The 22,820-nt window shown below is 38.9% G+C and overlaps 1 protein-coding gene across 2 annotated transcripts in view; it reads right to left on the bottom strand.

Moving 5' to 3' along the window:
* iqgap2.L (IQ motif containing GTPase activating protein 2 L homeolog) overlaps positions 1-22,820 on the bottom strand; it is a 174,560-nt gene that overhangs the window by 79,432 nt on the left and 72,308 nt on the right. For both annotated transcript variants that reach the window (XM_018265345.2, XM_018265360.2), the window contains exons 3-5: positions 13,682-13,838; positions 11,998-12,075; positions 8,243-8,319 (exon numbers count right to left, since the gene is read on the bottom strand). In XM_018265345.2, the coding sequence (XP_018120834.1) occupies positions 8,243-8,319; positions 11,998-12,075; positions 13,682-13,838 (312 nt within the window). The remainder of the gene's footprint in view (positions 1-8,242; positions 8,320-11,997; positions 12,076-13,681; positions 13,839-22,820) is intronic.

Here is a 22,820-nt window from a genome sequence, read left to right as displayed (position 1 = left end):
AAACCAGTGGCTTGTTTAAGGCTTATACTCAAGTCCATTTGTCACAACCTCCATTGGTGTTACGGAGAAGAAGCAATGGCAAAAAAATGCAGAGACAATGCAACACAATTCCATCTGCAAATAAGTAAACAGAAAGAGTAACTGGCCTGGCTGCGTCTAAATTCTTGATTAACCCCTTGGGCCCACACATGCAGACCTTGTTGATTCATTTAAAGTTCCCTCAGGATATTCTCAAGACTCCTTCCATAGTCAGCTGACCAAGAGAAACTGACAGAAACTGCCCCCTACAACTGCACCATCACATGCCAAGAGCTCAGTTCACCAGCTACACAGAGAGAACGTCTAGCACAGAGGAGTTCAATGTAGAGTCAAATACTGCTAAATTGTGCTAGATTCAAGAGTCAACTATATTTTAAAAATGCCAGCTGTTTGTGAACCCCAGAGAATACGTTCTCTATTATTTATTTTTCACCATTTTTTCAAAATGAACATTTAAAATGTAATGTTCCCGTCTCTTGTAAAAGCCGACCTGTTAAAATTTTGCAACATTTAGTTGACACATTTTTCAGCAGCCTCTATGGAGTATTAGTAACTATTGTATCAATTCTAAAAGTTGCCTTTAATGAAACTCAGGGACTCTGCTCATCAGGGACAAAGATAAATATATCAACTAAATGTACCAATTTAGAACAATTTACAGCAGGGGTGTCCAACCTGCAGCCCGAGGGCCACATGCCGTCCAAGATGGATATGAATGCGGCCCAGCTTGAAGGAGAGAGAAAAGGTAGAGAAGGGGAAAAAAAGAAAGAAATTAAGAAATAAATGTATGGAAATACAGAGAAAACAAGAGTGAAATAACACTTTGTGCTCTCTAAGTCCAGACACATTAACCACCTCAGTCGTCTTGTTAGGAACAGGCTTACTATGCCATGTTGTAACAATGTGGTGACCTATGGAGTAGGGAGGATGGGGGACTCTGCCTATTGGCCAGTTAGTAATAATAATATAATAATAAGTCTGTTTAATATTCAGGTGTCCCATTTTCCAATGCATAGCTCCATATGGTTATCCAACTGGTATTGTATTTCTTTTCTGTGTATTTTCTTTAATTTTACAAATCAAAAGTGTTTGTGTATTTCATGTGTGGCCCCAGACAATTTTTCTTTTTCCAATGTGGCCCAGAGAAGCCAAATGGTTGGACACCCATGGTTTACAGGGTCGGAGCTGCTTTAGAAGGTGTAAAATTACACTTTACACTTAAATATTAGAAAATGGTCACACATAGAAAATAGAACGTATTTGGAAAAATGTTTTATTTCTGGTGAACTATCTGAAAACAACTAGGTGTTTGAAGACGAACAAACCCTTTAAGGAATGGAGATCCAAATTACAGAAAGACCCCTTATACAGAAAACCCCAGATCCCAAACATTCTGGAAAACAGGGCCCATATTGTGCAATGTTTATAACGGCACTAGTCCAGCTGTCACTTCTGGAGGGAACTGCTGACAGTTTCAGAGAGTTTTTTGAGGTTAGTTAGAGATAATCCTAAAAAATATGAACTTGATGGACACATCTATTGTTAGTGAATGACAGTAGTAGTTCTAATAGATGAACTATTTGACATTGTCACTGTAGAGCTGAAAATAGTCAGAATCCTATTTAAATGGATATTTGTAGCAGAAGAGAAACTTCTAATTTCTCCGCAGCTCATTATTAGTGGTACATTAGAGCAAATTTGTGATAAAACCCACACACACATTTCCGATCACCACAGTAAACCGATGGCAAAAAGCATATATAAACTACTGGGAATGTTTGCGTGTGGCTTCGTTACTAAAGTTCTTTCTTCAGACAGGAAACGAGCCCGCAAAGCAGGAAGTAGATTCTATAAACCTCAAGGTGGATGATGAACACGGCTACCAGTAGTGGCAGGAAATAAAAGGCAGATGTGAATGGGTTTGGTTTACTCAAACAATAACGGATCCTACAGCCATATGAAGAGGAGCAGCACCCACTGACCTTTAAGATAAGCTGACAAATAAATACTCTCATATAGAAAAAAACAAACAAATCACTTGTCTTTTTCACTCCTGGGATAGCTTGTTTATATAAGGATAATAACATCCCTCCAGTTTCACTTCCACAGCAACACCTCTCCAAACAGCAGAAGGAGAACAGCCTACTACAGCTGGGCGCTTCTCAGGCTCGTAGATCTGCCTGACCTTGCACTGTGTGGAGCACCATATAATTAGAGCTGAGAAAAGCCAAACATTTCATTTCATAGGGGATGCAGCTAGACTGAAAATTACAGTGGGGTAGATTAACTAAAAACCGAGAAACTGGGACATGCTCTCGGGACATTCAATGATGTTAAATGTAATATAGAAGCTTTTTCTTTTTTTCTTTAAATACCAGATGTGTAGCTGAAATCCCAGCCATAAGGTCTATGGCACATGTAGGTTTTGATTACCATAACTGTTCAGGGTGCATCCCTTAACACTGAAACAATGAGAACACAACTATATCCTTGGAGGAAAAACCCTTGGTGTTTCCCTGCAATGTCCAAGGGACAAAGGATTCATGGATGGTAGAGGTTGCCTAAGGATTCATGGATGGCAGTAACTACCTAAGAACTCATGGATGGTAGTGGATGCCAATACAAAATGCCTCACGTGCCCTAAAGTTTCCTGACTTCTTTGACATTCAACATTTGGTCAGGAACCCCCTTCATCTCTTAAAAATATTACCGATACATGAGAACATGTTTTTATCAGGCATTGAATCATAATTCCAAGGCAGCAAATAAAGTGGTTATTCCCTCAAAATCATACCCTAAATTGCATTTAAGGCTTCCAGGTGTATCTAGGAAAGCAAATAGGCATACTAAACAAATATTACTCTTATTGGCCTTCAGGCTAGGCTCTTCCAGTCACTTCTCTGGACCCCAAATTTTGGGAACTACTGCCATAAATTGCTAGAAAACTACTGATTTGTGCCGGTAAGGACCATGTTATTATATATTCTTATGGAAACACAAAAGTGAAAATTTTTTCAGAACTTAGGTAAACATTATTTCCGCAAAACGCTCTACTAAATATTATTTTTATGCATAAATATAAACTATAGTTTCTTGATGGCTGTGGTTGATGGCTTGATGGCTAGTCCATTCTGAAAGCAGACAGATCTTTGGTTCCCCTAACATACACAGGTTTGCACAGAATAGTTGAAGTTTTACACCCATAGGAAAAGTGTTTGCTGCTGCAATTGTATTAAAACACAGCGGTGGTAAAGAGCAGAAAGGAAATGTCAGAAGGAAAGTCGAAAAGGGAGAGCAAAAAAAGAAATGTAGAAAAAGAAGAGAAGAAGGCACAGAGCTGGTAGAGGAGCTGAAACTAAAAGGAGGGGGGTGGCTAAGAAAAAGGGAAGCCATGATAAAGACAATATGGATAGGGAAGAACAGATAGTTTAAGGGAGAGGGGTAAGGTAAGTAATGTAAGAATACAGAGACAAGGGTTAAGAGACGAAGAGACAAGACATTGTGGTAAAGTGAACTGAGCAGAAGAGAAGGAAATATGAGGGATGCAGAAGAGAAAGTGTAGAAGTGGAAAACCAAAAGAAATGCAGTGAAATTTGCAAGGAGAAGAGAAGTAATCAAAAGTACAGAAACGTAGAAGAAAAGGGAGTTGAAAACATTTTACAAATCTGAAGTGAAAGACGGAAAGCAAACGTAGAATAAAGTGATAGTAGAAAATAATTAGTGTAGGTCAGTGTCAGATTAGATTGCAGGGATACTGCAAATAACCCTATAGGGCCCTGGTACACACCGGTGCCTTTAGCCCAGAAAACCCCAACTCAATCCAGAAGCTACAATCTCTTATATATGCACCCTCCCCTTGTGCCGTTGACATGGGCAAGTCGGGTGCTGCTAAATAAGAGATTGCAGAATGCTGATTTAGTCTGGATCTAAAATGGGAGAGGGTAGTTTAGGATTAGGGCATGTAGCACGCATACTAGTGGTGGGTCCCAAGGTACCCAGTTTGACACTGGCTGTAGCCGCTGTTGGTCCCCAGTAATAACAATAGTGATTCAGTAAAGGAGTAGCTTCATAAATGACAAACACACTCCACGTTGCATAATGCATGTTAGCAGCTCCAACTGCAATTATTGTTCTGCAGCCCGATGCTTACAGCACTAAGAGAAGTCAGAGCAAAAATGTATCTTGACTAACTGAAACAAAATTCTAACACGCCACACTTCACTTAACAAATACAGAACTGGCTATATAGAGGGAAGAGTTTGTATTGCGTGTGGTTTCTATTTCAGAAATGCAACAGTAAATTATCCGACTTAATGTGCAATAACACAAATGTATAAAAGTCAGTTACTGTACCACAATCTTAAACAGATTTTAACAAAAAAACCATAAAGAAACAGATACTATAAAAAAAGAAACAGAAAGAAGAGGATTGGGCAGGCTTCTTTCCCTGTGCCCTATGTAAGGCATGCAGATATGAACAAAAAAAGAAACATTTTACCTCCACTGTAACGAAACAAGAATACAATATAAAACAATGTATATCCAGAGAGAAGAACATAAATATTTGCAACCTCAACAGGCCATCATTATTATTTTTTTTAATAATCGAAGGAGTGGCACAATAGTTAGAATTGCTCCCTGCGAGACATACAAGGTAGTTTATCTTGCTCCTAATGAAATTTACCTATAAGAAAATTAAGAGTGATGATTATCAGTAAAGCACCCATTTACATGACGGCACCAAATAAATAATGATAATACAGAATTGTATTTATTTATTTTAAAGATATATTCTGCCTTTCACAAACACTTGTTATCAAGCCAGTTCTGTATTTGTTAAGTGAAGTGTGGCGTGTCATCAACTGTGGCCAACAGTTACCCAAGTCTCTGGGTATGGGTCACTATGGCTACTAACTTTTTGTTTCAGTTCAGCAATCATACTCTCTTTGTAAGTGGGTCAAGGTGACAGACAAGAAAAAAATGGAGAGCCAAACAAAAAGGAGGGAAGGAATATGAAGGCGCAGAAGAGGAATGGGAAGAAAATAGAAACGAGGAAGGAACAGAGCAGAATTGGTCTAGGAATAGAAAAGTGATAAGATAACGACAGTGAGACAAAAGGGGTGATAAATATTAAAAACATTTTAAAGGACAGTGATAGAGGAAGGGTCTAGAGTAAAAAAAAAAATCAAAAAGAACCAAATAGTTCAGTGCTGTCCAACTTCTGGGGTACTTAGGGCCAGAATTTTCTGGCTACGTGGTGGAGGGCCGATAATGGACATGAGTGTTGGCCACTCCCTGTTTTAAACCACACCCACTTTAAGCCACAACCATGCTACCACAAGAACTTTTAAGACCATATCCACATCAATGGTGGTAGCCCAAAAAAAACCAAACGGTTGGGGGCAGATTTACATATGGTCGAATATCTAGGGTTAATTAACCCTCGATATTCGACTGCCAAATATATACATTAATTTTATATAATATAAATATCATTTTTTTTAAAGAGACAGTACTTAGACTATCGAATGGTCAAATAGTCAAACGATTTTTAGTTCGAATAGTTCGATTCAAAATCGAAGTAGCCAATTCGATGGTCGAAGTAGCCAAAAAAAACATTAGAAATTCAACGTTTTTTTTTATTCTATTGCTTCACTCGAGCTAAGTAAATGGGCCTCTTGGTGTTCACTGCAGGGATATCACTCATATGTGAAAAAGTTCATTAAGTCATATAAAGACATACCTTAAAATCTATTTGCCTCCTCCCTTGTGAATAGCCCAGCTACACCAAGAACATTATTAAACACCTTAGGGGCCCCTTCACAACTATTTCCAAATGATAACAACCCCCAGAACAGGATTACAAGTCGGAATCTGGGTTGTGATCAATGCAGGGGCAGTTAATCTCACTTCTGACACATTTTAAAGCTTACACATGGCAAGCAGTCACAGCAGCCAGACTTTAATGTGGGGGCCACAAAAGGGATGGGGGTTGCAGGCAGGACAGCACTGATGGGGAGAACAGAAAGCAGAGGGCTTGCATACATTTGTGTGGCCCTTGTGGATGATGTTTTAACAAATCAAGTGTGGTCTTTGGCAGAATCTTTGAATTGTTGAATGTTTTTGCATCATTGAAGTCTGTCTAAATTTGGCAGTCCCATTCTAAAAGGTTGCAAAGTGTGTCCTACGAGTAGTGGGTATATGCCATTTTGGTAGGAAATCCAAACTGGCTGAATTTAAGAAAAGAGACGTAAATACCCATTAAAGATTGTTCAAAGGCTGTATAGAAATTTGCAATAAAACTACATCTGAGCCAAACCGCTAAGTATGGGTGGGTGGGCATGGTGGATTGAAGGAGTTGCATAGACCAGATGGTTGAATAAACTGTACATGTTGCACAAGTGCTGTTCTTCTTTTCTAGTCTGTGTATTGGCTTGCTTCCTATGGCCTATCGTTTAAATGCAAAGTCTTATTTACAGATCTATTCAGACCATACTTACTACATACAATACTAAGTTTAGTTTCAGAATACACAGTGTGGCCCTAAACCTCAGGACATCAACTCACTGCCTTATATTAAGCTTTTCTGGATGTAGTACACATCGGTGGAACTACACCATCATATCTGACAATCTACAAGGTCTGAAAAAGGCCCATGGGCTTCATTGAAATCCCCTCAGTGAGAACTGCAGTGGTCATAATGGTAGTCTAAAGGCAGCCATTGAACCATTCACTTGGATGGGAAACAAGCAGCCTATGACAAAGCTAGTGCTGTGATATTGCGAATAAGTCACGTTAAAAAGTATATACATGACATCATAAGTGTTGCCATAAGTAGAAGGATTCCTATACAGGTAACTAAGGAACTCTTGGTTGTGAAGGCAGGTGTTTTGAATGCATATGTTTTCGGAGAGGAAAACATTGATCAATAATATCTGTGTGTCAAAAGTGTAAGTATTTGTCTCATCAGAGGCTGTTACACGGCTGTTGCCTATATTATAATCTAAAATGGTAAAAAGTGAATATCAGATATGAAAAGATAGTTCAGAAACACTGAACACATGAAAGATGCCAGACCTTACAATGGCCTTACAAATACTCCGTTTTCAAGAAATACTTTGAACAAAGCCTCTCTCAGACAAGAGACTACCTTTGATTTACTCAGTAAAAAAAAGCCACATACAACTTGTATTGTTCCAAAAATTCATCAACACCCTCTTTGACTGTTACTTGCTCCCATCCCTAATAAAGCCATAAAGGGGCATAATCATTGACTTGGGAAAAGTTTAAAAAACACAGTGGATCTAAATCAATTTGGCCACCAAAATACATAGACAAAAGTGGGCTTCAAACTATCACACTATTGGGTACAGGTCAAACTATTGGATCAAACTATTACACTATTGGGTACAGGTCAAACTATTGGATCACATGGGGGATCACGCAGACTCAAGAGACTGACAGACTCACGCATTGCATTCATTGCCCTCTAACAATAATAAATATAATAAAACCAAATGCCTCCAATGGGTTTCATTGTCTCTTTTTGTACATCTTTCCAACAAAGATAGTATAAGACATTTTTTGCCCAACATATACAGACAGCATTGCAATAATGGCAAAGGAAAGTACACATAATTAGGGGTGCACCAAGCACTCATGGGACTTAATTTATGTGCAAAACTTTAATGGTGTCAGTCGACGTTTCAGTCCTACACTGAGGACCTTTATCAAGACATCACAAACAGTTCCCCAAACCAACTGAAATAGTCAGTAGTGGGTGAAACTTAGCACCTAAAACCCACCCCTATGACATCATGTGTGTGAGGTATACAATGTAAGCTCATAATGAAAGGGAGATTCAAGTTGGTAAAGTAACAATGTGTATGTTTAAAGGAGTGCATTTAAAGTGCAGCAAAGGAAAAGGTCCAAGTGGTACATGAAATCATAAAACAGATTGCCTTTAAAGGAAATAACCAAAAGGGCAGAGAGCGGCACTATACCTGGAGTTGCAAGACTGTATAGTTATCATGGATACCCGTGCTGAGCAATGGGGGGTTCCCCAGAACACAAGTAAATATATATATGTGACAGCTGCTTTTTGTTGTGAGTTATCTATTTGTAGCTCCTGGTATGATTACTATACAAAGGTACAAACTCATATAGAATTATGATTATAAGTTCCATGTATTATTTCTTTTACCTTAGTGCATGGATGCAATATATGACTCTGGGAATGTTTTTTCGATCATAAACATCTGTTGTTTCAGGATAAAATATCTGAAGACAAAAATCAAATATAATATTATAAATAACAACATTAAGCACTTATTTTCTCAGAGTACATAAAACATTATATGTGTTAGACAGCAAAGGCTTGGATAAAAAAAATAAATCACAAGTAAGGTCCACAGACACTGAACCTAAACAAAACAATACATAATGAATAACAGGCGCAGCAGAAAACAAAGCGATTCTATTAAACCTAAATGTTGCTACTTTTATCTGTTATAGTTTAGAGACCAGATGTTAATCTTCCAAATTAATTTTTAGGGGGAGGTACAACACACACCCACAGAATGAGTCAATTGTATTGGCTTGCAAAACTGGCCCACTTGACTACAACACTGTCAGCTGTTAAATAGTGTTTTAGAAGCATGTGAATGGCTTTAGGGTAGATGCATTCATTTTAAGTGTTCAATATTGAAATGGTCCAAGGTTATACCATATTCAGTTTGTTTTTTCCTGTACTTTTAGATCTAAAGCCATCTTCCATAGCAATTTAAGAAAATCATTTTCATTTTTAAAAGTGATTTACTTTGCCTCTGTAATAATAAAACAGTTCCTTGTACTTGGTGGTAAGTGAGCTGCATGAATCCATATTAGAGGCAATATAATCCTATTGGGATTATTTAATGCAGTGGTGTAACTAGATGTTACTGGGCCCCACTGCACATTAATTTTAGGGCCCCCAACATATGCAGAGGTTGTCCTATTTTACCAATATATTTTGAAGTTGTCCATTATTTGGGCCTCATGGGGCCCCCTATACCTTCTGTGCCAGCCTACAGCCGCAGGGTCTGCTTCCTCTGTAGTTACGCCCCTGCTTAAAAAATATCCAGAATACTCTGGACCTGGGGTTTCTGGATAAGGGATTGTTCTGTAATTTGGATAAGTATTCTAAAAACTTAAGGTACAGAATGATCCCTTATCCAGAAACCCCAGGTCCCGAGCATTCTGGATACTAGTTTCTATACCGGTACCAATACTTGAATAAACACTTCTAGTATGCTTTAGACATGAGACAGTTATGATGGCCATTCAGTAAAATAATAAACAGTTTACAAGTTTTCTATCAGTCTGATGTAGGTAGAGGGGATTCTAAGGATGCTCTCACATGCAAAAATATTTCATATAGTGAAATTAACTATCAGACTTATTTTAGAATTCTTTTTATCCATTTAAACCTTAAACAAGCTTGTTGTTTTAGCAATAAAATTATTGCAGATTTGAAAAATTAAGTTATACAGTAATAAAGTGACTTAAACATGTTAATTATAATGACAAATCTAAACCAAAATTTCTTTGCTCAATTCCAAATCAAGGGGATTAATGGAACAGTAACACCAAAAACAAAGTGTTTTAAAGTAATAAAAATATAATGCAGTGTAGGCCTGCACTGTTAAAACTGCTGTGTTTGCTTCAGAAACACTACTGTTTATATAAATAAGCTGCTGTGTAGCAATGGGGGCAGCCATTCAAAGGAGAAAAGGCTCAGGTTACACAGCAGATAAGCTCTGTAGAACATAATGGTGTTATCTGTTATCCACTATTTAACCTGTGTCATATAGCTTTTCTCCAATTTCAACCATTGCTACACAGCAGCTTGTTTATATGAACTATAGTAGTGTTTCTGAAGCAAATACACCAGTTTTACCAGTGCAGGGAAGCAGTACATGATATTTTCATTTCTTTAAAAAACTTTCATTTTGGTGTTTCTGTTCCTTTAAGTCTTGAAGACAACTAAACCACCAATGTGAATGGGTTGATATTATAGCATACATAGTAGAATGTTAGCATACAGTGTCCATACATTTTAGAATAAACTTTCTCTTCTTAACACCAAGAGTTCTCAGATAAATAGACAATATTTGTATAAAAACCATTCTCAATCTTTGGCTTCCAGTCCTACATCGTATAGTCTGTTGTAAACAAAAGTTATATATGTACAGTAGAACCCCCATTTTACATTTTTAAAGGGACCAGAAAAAAATGGTGTAAAATCCAGGAAAATGTAGAATTAGGGAAACGTATTATGCATATGTACGTGGGACCACAAAACAACAATGTAAAATGAGGGAAAACTTAAAATCAGGGGATGTAAAATGGGGTATTTACTGTATATAATTTCTAAAGAAGGGCCATTCTCCTAACTATCAGACTTAAACAAGTAAATTAAAGATTGCACTTGGTTCTCTTTTCAGACAAATCTGTTGCAGAGGATTTGGTAACAAGAGACACATCCGTCAAGTTCAGCCTTTTTTTTTCTTAAAGGAGAACTGAACCCCCTTTCTAATAAAAACCCTACCACTACCCTCCATAGTCCCAACTCCCTGCTCCTCCCCCCGCACAGGAGTTAACACAATTAAATACCCCCTAAGCCGGTAATTACCCTTGTTGCAGAGTCACAGCAGCACAGCTCACTGGCATCATCTTCAGCCGCTTCGGTAATCTTCGGGTCTTCTTCCGGTGCTTCAGTAATCTGCATCAGTTTTGGGGCATGTGCAGTTGTAGCGAACTGGGAAAGTGCTCCAACTGCACATGCGCCGATATGGAGCTTCCTTACTGAGATTACCAAAGCAGCTAAAGATGGCCCCCGTGAACTTTAATGAATAGAGAACAGAGTTTTTAATTTCTTCATCCATGATAGAGCTTGTGGCCTATTTGGGCTCATGTGTTTGCTTACATTCTGCTCTTCTTGCAAAGAAGCAACAAAAGATTTTTACTTTGTCCCATAATTCAGTAAAGGTGGTGTTGTGAACCGATCGTTAGGCCCTAGCGCCCACCATCAGATCAGCCTGATCGCCCACTCGAGGTGGGTATATCAGGGCAAGATCCACTTATTTGGCGACCTCTCCATACCAGTGGATCTTAATCTTAAGAATGGTTTTACTCCAGAATCCCTCAAGTTCTTTAGCATAAGCATCATCACCATAGTAAGCTTTTTCTGTCAGCTCTAATAGTGCTTTTTCATCTTCAAACCATCTTATAGACTGGTGAAAGACTACTCTGTAATCTTCTACATTGCTCCATTTCTACCATCTCAAACATGGTTTCATGGAATGTACACAACTACTGGGAAACCTCTTCCTAATCCTGTTCATAAAGCAGCTTGAGATCATTGTTCTGAGCAGAGCTCACCAATCTCCACATCCAAGTCATCCAGATGATCAGGGATAGGATAGATTATAGGGCAAAGGTCTAGATATAGTCCAAATGAATTGTTGGAATTTCTAGAGAGAATCCAGTGGGTAGTGCCAACGCCTGCTGTTTTACCACCCATAATTACCCATTCCATGTTCTGTCTGTCTTTAGGTGGTGGGGAGAGCAAGCTCACAGCCAGTTATTGTACAACTAAATGTATGTATTCCTACTTTATATCTATTCCTCAAAATGCCGTTTCATATTAATTATTTTTTAAAAAGCATAATCCATGACTGTTCAGCTTGTGGTATGTTGCATATTTTAGCCAATACGTGTAAAAAGTTAGACTGCATCCATGAATTGTGTTTCCCCTCTCCAACATTAAGTTGGAAGGAAGTGTCATATTACTGCCCATTATCAAGTCTTACCAAGTTCCAAACAAGCAACAGGAAATTACAATGTAGATGAAAGGACTAATAGAAAAGCAAACATTTCATTAAATCATGCTGCTTTATACTACTAAGCTGAAGTTACCTTAGGTAGTCCAATCGATTCCATGGCTCGTAACCACTGCACGGTATTGTCAGTATGTCGGAAATGAAGGCCAGACCGCTAAATAGAGAAGAAAACGAGAATAAGAAGTTCACCTATTGGGATATTTATACTGTAGCACAAAATTCTCCAAGACACACACTAAAATGTAGAAGAACAGGGTTGTGAAAGGTTTGGTGAATTTAGTGAAGTGCCGTAAATTCACAATTCCAGGTTTTGCAGTGAATCTCCTATCATGATCAATGACAAGAAGAGTCAAAACTTAGTTTTAAACTCTTGGGTGCCAAACGTTAGGCACTTTTTTCGTGCGGTGTGCATGCACATGAACTTTAATGAAGAAGTCACCTATTTCATTCTACTGCGCATGCATCTTCCCTGGGAAATTTGAAGAAAGAAGAAGTGGGAAGCCAATCCCTCCGTGGTGCTCACTGGAAAAACCCAGTTCAGTTTTTTGCTGATAGTAGTACCGGCCGGGGTGTCGGGTAAGTATATACAATAACTTGTCGCCTAACTTTTGGCACCCCCAAGTAAATAGGCCTTTGCTTCTCCTTTAAGCTTTAGTCTGTATGGCAGTGGTATCAATGGTTTATCATTTATATGGATTAACTGCAGCTGCCAACTTGCCCTTATTTCCAACCAACTGCACAAAATTCTTTTAATAATCTTATAACTAGAGATCTGTTTTCACTATTTCTTGACCTATAGTTATTGAAGATGTAGAACGTTAAAACCAGTTGTTGCCTTGTTTTCCTCACAAATGTCGTACAGGTATGTCAGATATTGAACACTATGGTCATGTTTAGCAAGCATCTCCCACAATATTAAACCTTAGTTAGAAAGTGTTCGTGCAGATTATTTTCTGGTGTTGGCAGCTACACATTTGTTCATCATTTAGATGTAATTAGCATATGGTTAGATTTTCTGCCTTTGTGTGGCATGTGTGAAAGTGGGTGCTAATCATGATTCCAATCTTGTGTGTTTGTTCTCCAGGTGTGGCTTCTGGACTATACAAAACAAATATCTAATGTAGGAAACGGCCTTTTTCCTGCACACAAAACATGCACACGTCCGGACAGGGATTCAAAATCCACAGATTGCCAGTCCAAGCCTGTGCACATCCCATGAATGACGGTCACTCTGCGTGTCATTGTGTGTAGTATGTGAACACAGTCACAAAGTGTAATTCATACTTCATTCTGCTGCTATTAAATGCTTGGTTGAAACTGTATGTCTTTTATCTCTCATAGGAGAATGCAGTGAGCACATAACAGCTGGCGAGGACTATCTGAACTAGCCAGTGTAACCATCCAATGGTGTTCCAGGTAATAATACAAACATTCTGGATGTAAAAACACATATTGTGTTGGAAAGAGTGCTTAGCAATTTTATTCCAAGCTTTATAAACTCATCCCAGTCTTTGATTATCGGAGGCACAAGCTGTCCAACTGAAATAACATGCGGGTGATGTAATCGGCCAACTACTGGAACGGGAGAAGCAATCTGTCCAGTGCAAATATCATGTGAATGATGTAATCACGTTACTACTGGATTCAAACTCTATTACACTATTGGGGATAGTCTACCCCAACTGGAAAGCATCAATTTCTAAAGCACATCTGGGGGAAGCAGCAACAAACTGAAAACATATGACTGAACCGACACGTACCTTAAACCGAGTTTGATCCACATCATAAATCTTCTTCTCGGAGATCACCTTTGGGGCAAAAAACCTCCCTAATTTAGCTAGGTACACCCCATTTCTCAAGCCTTCCTCCAGTTCTGTAGTTGGGGGGAGTTCTTCTACTAAGCAGGCCTCCATCCACCTGCCAAAGAGAAAATGGATTTGGTTAGGCTTGCTGCAATGATACAATCTCTGGGTTTTGGTCCAGAATTCACGTTTTCCATTAATCCATAAAACCACAGGCCAGGTGCAAGCCATGAAGATAGGAATATATAGACAGAATATGCAATTCTCTGCACGTGTAACACAAAGGTCCTGGCAGGATGTGAATAAAGCTGCAATCACTTATGTTGCCGCTTTATTTGGACTCTTTCTTTCTTGGTGCAGCTGAATGAATTTTATTCCAACACAGAAAGGGAACTTTTACTCCAATGTGGAGAGGGCTACTTACGGTTATGTCAGCACAGTTAATTTGTATTCAAATGGTTACATAAATCATTCGATCATAATAATAATAATAATAATGTGCCAAGTTTATTTAATTATGACGCACAAGAATGAAGCGCTCACCTCCGTTTCTTATCCCTTGAGGACCAGGTGCTTAGCAGTCAAAATCCCACTCTGCCATGGGTATCAATCATATGCAATTGTCCAACAGACCGCAGCACACTGACACGTTGTTTCTTGTGAAAAAATCTTTTGTGATTTATTGGCTCAGTAGACAAAAAATGCAACGTTTCGAGTCTCACAGGACCCTTTATCAAGCATAATTATGACGGTGACACATGGACCAAGAGGGTGCTTCTTAAAGGGGTGGTTCACCTTAATGATAGCCATTCTATAACATACCAAAAGTTCATTCTAAGCAATGTTTCATTGGCCTTTATTTTTTCTTTTTATAGTTTATGAATTATTTGCCTTCTTCTTCTGACTCTTTCCAGCTTTCAAATGGGGATCACGGACGGACTCCATCTAAAAATAAATGCTCTGTAAATCTACAAATGTATTATTATTGCTACTTTTGATTAATGAAATTACAAACTGGAGAGCTGCTGAAAAAAAAGCGAAATAACTCAAAAACCACAAATAATAAAAAATGAAAACCAATTGGGAATCGTCTAAGAATATAACTCTTTACAAAGTTAATATAAAGGTGAACAACCCCTTTAAAAGAGCAAAGCTCTGTAAGATCTGCTTCAGTATTTTAGGAAGTGTTGGATAGTAAGGGAGCATGAAACGCATAACATTGTTTCACAATATTTGCCACAATATCAATATGAATGTGTGTGTAAATTAAGTCACAATTTAAGGTGGATGATGGTCTCCGTGGCGTTTATCCAGCACAATTTTGGAGATTTTATGTGTACAATGAAGATCTGCTTGAGTGTTTTTATATCTCTGGTAACAGCCTTTCCACTCCAGTATACCCAGTTCAGTGACTGACATTAACACCATCCCTAGAGCTTATTAGAATCCTTGTATCATAACAGCCAAATTTATGCTCGCATCACAGAATCACACTAGATTGGATTTTGGTACCTTGCATTAAATGTAACAGCATGTAAATAAAAAAAGTATTGCTGAGAATTCAGCAGGTAAAACAGTTCATTAGTGTGTCACACTTGATTATCTCCCGACCTCTGCATATAAACATATCTGAAAATGTTTGCACTGATTAGTTTGGCACAAAATCTCAAATCGTTCTAGCATTCAAATCATTTTTCTGAGCTATATCATTAAGTCTAAATGGAGAGCTTTGATTATCAATGGTTTGGTGATGGTAAGTGGAGCCCAGTAACTCCTGCATCATGAAACTGCAACAGCAGACCCAGATGGGGTTACATTTACCTGTTTATGAGTTCCAATACATCCACAAAAGGAACAGTAAGACCAACAAAAATGAAAGTAATATAATGTACTGAGCTGGTAAAACTGGTGTTTCTTTCAGAAACACAACTATACTTTATATAAACAAGCTGCTGTGTAGCCATTGCGGCAGCCATTCAAAGCTGAAAGAGGAGAAAAGGCACAGGATACTCAGCAGATAACAGATAAGCTCTTTAGTAGACAATGGGATTCTACAGTACTTATCTGTATCCTGTGTTTGAAAGGCTGCCCCATGTCTACACAGCAGCTTGTTTACATGAACTATAGTTGTGTTTCTGAAGCAAATACACCAGTTTTACCAGTGCAGGGCAATAGTACATTATATTGTCAATACTTTAAAAAATTGTTTGGTGTTACTGTTCCTTTAACCAACTGCAAAGCATTGCTAGTAAGAGAGTTGTAATCAGACAAAAAGGCTCCTAAATAGGTGCTCCTTTCGGGCTCTTACAGACGAGCGTTTGAAGCTGCGCTCCCCTGCATTCAGTTTTTATGCGTTCAGCCAAAGGGGAGCACAGGAGTAGACGCATTCAGTAGTAGAGTAGGCGCATGCAGGAGCCGAACACAGGAAAAATGCAGCATGTTGCGTCTCAACCTGCGTTCGGCACCTACATGCGCCTGTGTGAGTACAGCCCCATTGAAAAAAACCGAATGCGTCTACTCCTGCGCTCCCCTGCGGCTGAACGCATAAAAACGGAACGCAGGGGAGCACAGCTTCAAAGCTCGTCTGTAAGAGCCCTTAGGGTCCTATTCTTCAGGTAACACTAATTATTTTCCTGCAGCAGATAACAGAACCATGACCTAATGATGAACCGGACTGAGAGTATGGCACCATCATGTGGAGCAGAAATACAGTTTATAGGATAGGTAACATACTACGAAAAATTGCTGGCAAGCACTCCAAGAAAATCATCAAAGTTTGTTTCTTTTAATCTGCTGAAATAAATGTTGATGATTTTACCCCACGAGTGGACCTTGGAGTGCTTGCCAGCAATTTTTCGTTTGGAATACTTATCACCCATAACTACGGGTCAGGACGATGCACCCGGCCACTCGTCTTCTTTGGGTTTTCCTTAATCCTCTATGTAGCAAATGTAAAGTGTTGTGTGCCCAACAGCGTGGGACCTGGAGTATGTACACATTTATAATTAAATGCCTCATAAAAATTTGAAGGTTGGAAGGGAGCTTATTTTGTAAAAATAGGTTACATACTACAGCAGAAATCATACTCCGAGTCCATAACGCCATAACCGCAGGAGGAAGAGACGCAGCATTAGAGTACCGTTTTAACTTAACTTCTAAAGGAAGGAGAGAAGTATATGGCAACAGGGTTGTTCTAATTAATCAAGCAGAAAATCCAAAGTTGTGCTTCATGTAATGTCTTTAGCAGATAAGTCTGTTTCCTTACACTGTGTTTCTTGAACTCACTTATAAGACATACAAACAGGATATGCTGACTAGACATTTGTGTGACTTAATTGAAGGGAGGAATTCAAGAGAGGGGCTGTACCCGCAGCCAAAATCTATGCCCCAGAGATAGACTTTATGTCCTGTTATATAGACACCAATAAATTTATATCTTATAAGAGAAGTGCAAGGGACAGATTTTATACTGCTGCAATAACATGTGTCAGATGGATTTTATACAGTATTATTTCATATTACATGTCCCAGACATAGATTTTATATTTGTATATTATAAAACCACAGGAGTAGATTTTAGGCAAATCCAAGATTAATCTGTAGAGTGTATAACTGCTGCCATGTTACATGTCTTGCGTATTGTAAGGAAATAATGTACCCCTTATTTTAAAGGGGTGGTTCACTTTTAAGTTAACTTTTGGTAAGTTATAAAATGGCTAATTCTAAGCAACTTTCAATTGCCCTTCATTTTGTTAAAATAGTTTTTACCTTCTTTGTCTTTTGACTCTTTCCAATTTTCAAAAGGGGATCATTGTACAAATGCTCTGTAAGGCTACACATTTATTGTTACTGCTATTTTTATTACTCATCTTTCTACTCAAGTCCCTTCCTATTCATACTCCAGTCTCTTGTGCAAATCAATGCATGGTTGCTACGGTAACTTGGACTCTAACAACTATGTTACTGAAACTGCAAATTGCAGAGCTACTGAATAAAAAGCTAAATAACTCAAAGACCACAAGTAATAGAAAATGAAAACCAATTGCAAATTGTCTCATAATATCACTCTCTCTGTCATACTAAAAGATCATTAAAGGATAAACAATCCCTTTAAAGATATAAAGCTATAAGAAGTCACTGCAGTTCTATGACCCTTATAAACAAACTCCACCCTCAGCTTTTACCTTAATGGTGGTGGCAGACAGGGAGATTAGTCGCCCAGCGACAATTCCTCGTGAGGCAACTTCAGACGACTTCGGAAATCCGAATCGATTCGTTTGCCACCCCGCGAGCAATGCGTACTCTTGCCAGCGGGAAGGCATTTGGGGAGATTAGTCGCCCTCAGTAGAGGAGATTTTTCTCTGGATGACTGATCTCCCTGTCTGCCACCACCCTAATGTACAGCTCATTGGACTACTAATTTACAGTGATGGATTACCATAAAATCGAAGGGGGCTATGTACCGTAATAAAAGGCACTGAGATTGCCCAGGAGCAGTTACACATAGTGACTAATCAGCAGGTAGCTTTTACTGGTCATCTGTTTAAAGGGGAAGGAAACCTAGTCGGCGCAAACCCCCCACCCCCCCTCCCGTTTGTTGCCCACCCGTCCCGCTGGGCAAATGCCCCTAACTTGTTACTTACCCTTCTGCGCAGGTCCAGTCCAGGGAGTTCACAGACGACTTCCACGCGATCTTCTTCCTGCTTTGAACGGCACATGCGCAGTAGGAGCAGGTGGCCGGTACGATCTACTGCGCATGCGCATGACTTTTGGCGCATGCGCAGTAGATCCGTAATGGCAAAATGATCCTACTGCGCATGCGCCAAAACGCTGTTCACAGCAGGAAGAAGATCACGTGGAAGAAGATGTCATCTGTGAACTCCTTGGACTGGACCTGCGCAGAAGGGTAAGTAACAATTTAGGGGCATTTGCCCAGCGGGACGGTTAGGCCAGGGGGGAGGAGGGAGGATGGGGGGTTTGCGCCGACTAGGTTTCCTTCCCCTTTAAAAGCTAACATCTTATTGGTTGCTATGGGTTACTGCTCCTGGGCAAACTTAGTGCCTTTTATTTCATATGGGGGTAAATGAGATTAATAGTTACTATGGCCCAGCACCAAATTTCCATTTCATTTTGATGCAAAACAAATCAGTAGTAGGGCAGAGGGCCCATGTTACAAGAACAGCCAAGGGCCAAAGGCACTCTTAATCGGCCCCTGCCAGTTTACACAATCCACTCTCAATAGCCAACACGTAAGTTCTGTAAAACATAGATCCAAATGATAAACATAATATTCTCTCATAGCAAAAGCAAGTATATGTCATTACGTCTAAAAAAAAAAAAAAGGGATAAATCAGCACACTTCTAATGCCAAACATGGCCAACCCAGTGGCTGTCTAGTTCCTGAACTACAGCTCACACAATACTGTATAGAGCTGCATTTCTCACAGGGTTAGCCATCTTACAACTGAATTTCTCCAATTTACCCCAGACACCATTATATGGGCAGTTTCCATACACTTAATTTTTCTGAGTTTCCTTAGAAAAACAACAGAAGGAAATATGAACTGTACATTAACAGATATTTAGAAAAAGAAAACCCTAGTAAGAGTAAATGGATAATTTAAGGCAGTTGAGGTCATAGAAATCCCTAAGGGCCTTGAGTTGGATATTTGTAGCAGATGTTTCGTGCTTTGTGGGATTCAGGATTTATGAGAACCAATACAGACAAACATAAGGCAACAAGGTAGAGGAGAAGGTCTAGCACACCTTAAAAGGGACTGCACTGCTCCATCTCACATTATGGCACCTTCATGATAACAAAGTACTGCAAATCCACACAACCAGCCAACTCTAACAAGCCTTCTAGGCATATGAACTCATCCCCTAGGTCACATGGTGTTTTCCAAGCAGACACAGACTATTATTTTCTTTATTTTGGCAGGCACATCAGCCCTTACAATGCCTGAAGCTCTACAAGCTGGTCACCTGACCTTAAAGGAAAACTTTACCTCCAAAATGAATATTTAAGCAACAGATCATTTATATCATATTAAGTGACATATTAAAGAATCTTACCAAACTGGCATATATATTTAAGTAAATATTGCCCTTTTACATCTCTTCTCTTCTCTTGAACCACCATTTTGTGATGGTCTGTGTGTTGCCTCAGAGATCACCTGACCAGAAATACTGCAGCTCTAACTGTAACAGGAAGAAGTGTGGAAGCAAAAGACAGAACTCTGTCTGTTAATTGGCTCATGTGACCTAACATGTATGGTTTGTTTGGTATGTTTGTGTGCACTGTGAATCCTACGATCCCAGGGGGCGGCCCTTATTTTTTAAAATGGCAATTTTCTATTAATTATTACCCAATGGCACATACTACTTAAAAGGTGTATTATTGTGAAAATGGTTTATTTACATGAAGAAGGGTTTTACTAAACAATTATTTTACCCTCTGCCTTGACATGAACATCTTGATAGCAACATTGATTGTGCCCCTACTTTCTGCAAATACATGGACAAGGGGTTGAACCAGCCACATAAAGTGCCATTTTGCATATCTTCTAACCTTTTCAAACTTTACTTTTAATAAATGCTGTGCATGTTCTACTGAAGTTCTACTAAGTTCTGCAGTCCCCTATCAGGTATATTGCATATTACAGGTATGGGACCTATTATCCAGAATGCTCTGGTAATTCTGTAATTTTGGTCTCCAAATTGTGTTTCCTTCATAAAGATGCTCAATTCTGGGAGACAACGAACACACAGAGCAAGTAATCACCAAAATAAAATAAATGCAAATCATAAATTGCTTTTTTACTCTAAAACGAGCCTTTATCGAAGCACGAACTAAACACCTCTTTCTCTCTCTTCCTCTACTGGGGTGTAAATGGACATGGCAAGGACAGACCAGGACAGAAGCATGGTCTAAAACAGCCCACCTTTTGATTTGAAAATGGGATTCAATGACATGAAGTTAAAGGCAATCCCAAAAATAAAAAATCGCATATAAATTAATATGTATATACATTTGGGGGCAGATTTATTATGGGTCGAATTGACAATTCGAATTTTTTTTTATGGTCAAAACTCTCTAATTGGAATTATGAATTAACCAAACTTGATTCGAGTTCGAATTTCAAGATTTATCATACTCTGGCCCTTTAAAAACTCAAATTCGACTATCCACCACCTATTATCTGTCGAGTTCATGTATAAGTCAATGGGAGAGGTCCAGGGAATAATTTAGACATGTTGGTAGCCTTCCTGACATTCGAGTTTTTATTAAATAAACCCCCAATCAAATATCGAGTATATTCGAATTTAAAGGAGTTTAAAAAAACTCACATTAATTCGAAATTCAACCTTTGATAAATGTGCCTCTTAATGTATACAATCAAATTTTCAACAGGTTAAAAGATATTTGCAAATGTAACTGCCCTTTATATTCTCTACCCTAGTGGTTTCTGACTTTTGAAACAATTTAGCAGAAGCAGGCTGCATAACCTACATGTGAGGAAGCATGCCAGTTGAACAATGTTTCAAGAGACAGAACCAGCAGTGCAGAAAGTGCTTTCAATTGCAATTACATTGACTAATAACTTTAAAAACCAATGAACAACGGCTATAAATGCCCAATGAAACCTTATATATTGATTCTAAGCAACTTTCCAATTTGCAAAGTTTTATTTTTGGGTTTACATAAACACTGCCATTAAGGAATGTACTGCAATATGTGCTTATACACATTTCATAAAATAATGATTACATGAAACCAGAGAAAGCCACATAACCCCCGCTTTAATTGCACCTGTAACCGAGTCCCTTTAGAACTAAACTCACAAGAGGGCAGCAAAGAAACAACTTGGGGAAGTTTACAGGAACCCATTTCATTTCTTTCTGGGTTAATAAGTGATTAAAATACAGCCTTATCCCGCCACTGACAGCAGCGCTGTACTCGGAAGCAGAATACGATGGGCTGGATTCACAATCTCAGTCTGCAAATCATCTGACTAAAGCAACCTTAAGCCTTGTTTACTCAGCGTTTCCAACAGCTAGTATCTGATTTTCATATAAAACAGAAGCCCGTCCAGCACCGCATACGCACGGCGATCACTGACCCCAATAGCTCAAGCATGACTGTGCAGACATGTATAATGTTATACCCATGGTGGCTAAAAGAAAAATGCAGATTCTGCAGTTTTGTGGCTTTGGCAGCTTCTATTTTTTTAAGCTGCGTGGTTTAATCTACACAAGATTTTTAACTTAAACAGACATGACATGGGCCTGGTCCAACAAGACGGTTTTTTCCTGCTACAGAATCAATATAGAGATGCAGGAAAGTCAAGACTGCAGGCAAATTATTACTCATTTACATACAAGAGACCTGGTCAGTTAACATTTATATTTATTACCATTTTCCAGCTGAAATAATTTATGTGGCCAAGCATGTTTAAGTTATCTAGACTTCTTTGTAGAACATTACCATTTTATCATAATCCTGCCAACGACTGACTGTGTTTTATCATATAATCAACCCACTATACAGGAAAAGTTAGACAATCTGCAACTGTCTGTCTTGCATTGATTTAAAGAGGCAGTACATCCCCCTTATTAAACCTTGACTGCAATGAACATACCTTTTACCTATTGTTTAAGGGTAAAGCTTAACGAGTGTTTTTCGTCGGATTGACGCCAGCCGACAAAACACCCGCGACAAGTCGGATGGATTATCCCGCTTGAAGATAAAGTATAATTGAATTGGACTGAATGAAAAGTCGATTTAACAACTACACGCCCCGACTGTCAGATGAAGAAGTTGCTTTCTGTGTCCACATCCGACAAGCGTGTTGTAGTGGTTACCTTCGACTTTTCATTCAGTCCAATTCTATCTTAACGCGTGCGACTCCATCCGACGCGGGTGTTATTTCAGCAGGTGTCGATCCGATGAAAAACGCTCTTGGAGCTCTACTTTTAATCACAAAATATCTGTGGTTTTGTTATTTCTTTAACTAAACAGGATAAACACGAAAACTGAAGTTGCTCCATGGTTGGTCCTTGCGAGGCAGATCAATTGCTAGTGCACAGATAATCC

Source organism: Xenopus laevis, chromosome 1L, assembly GCF_017654675.1.
Source record: "Xenopus laevis strain J_2021 chromosome 1L, Xenopus_laevis_v10.1, whole genome shotgun sequence".
In the NCBI taxonomy this organism is placed as follows: domain Eukaryota; kingdom Metazoa; phylum Chordata; class Amphibia; order Anura; family Pipidae; genus Xenopus; species Xenopus laevis.
This window is presented reverse-complemented; position numbering and strand designations above follow the sequence as displayed.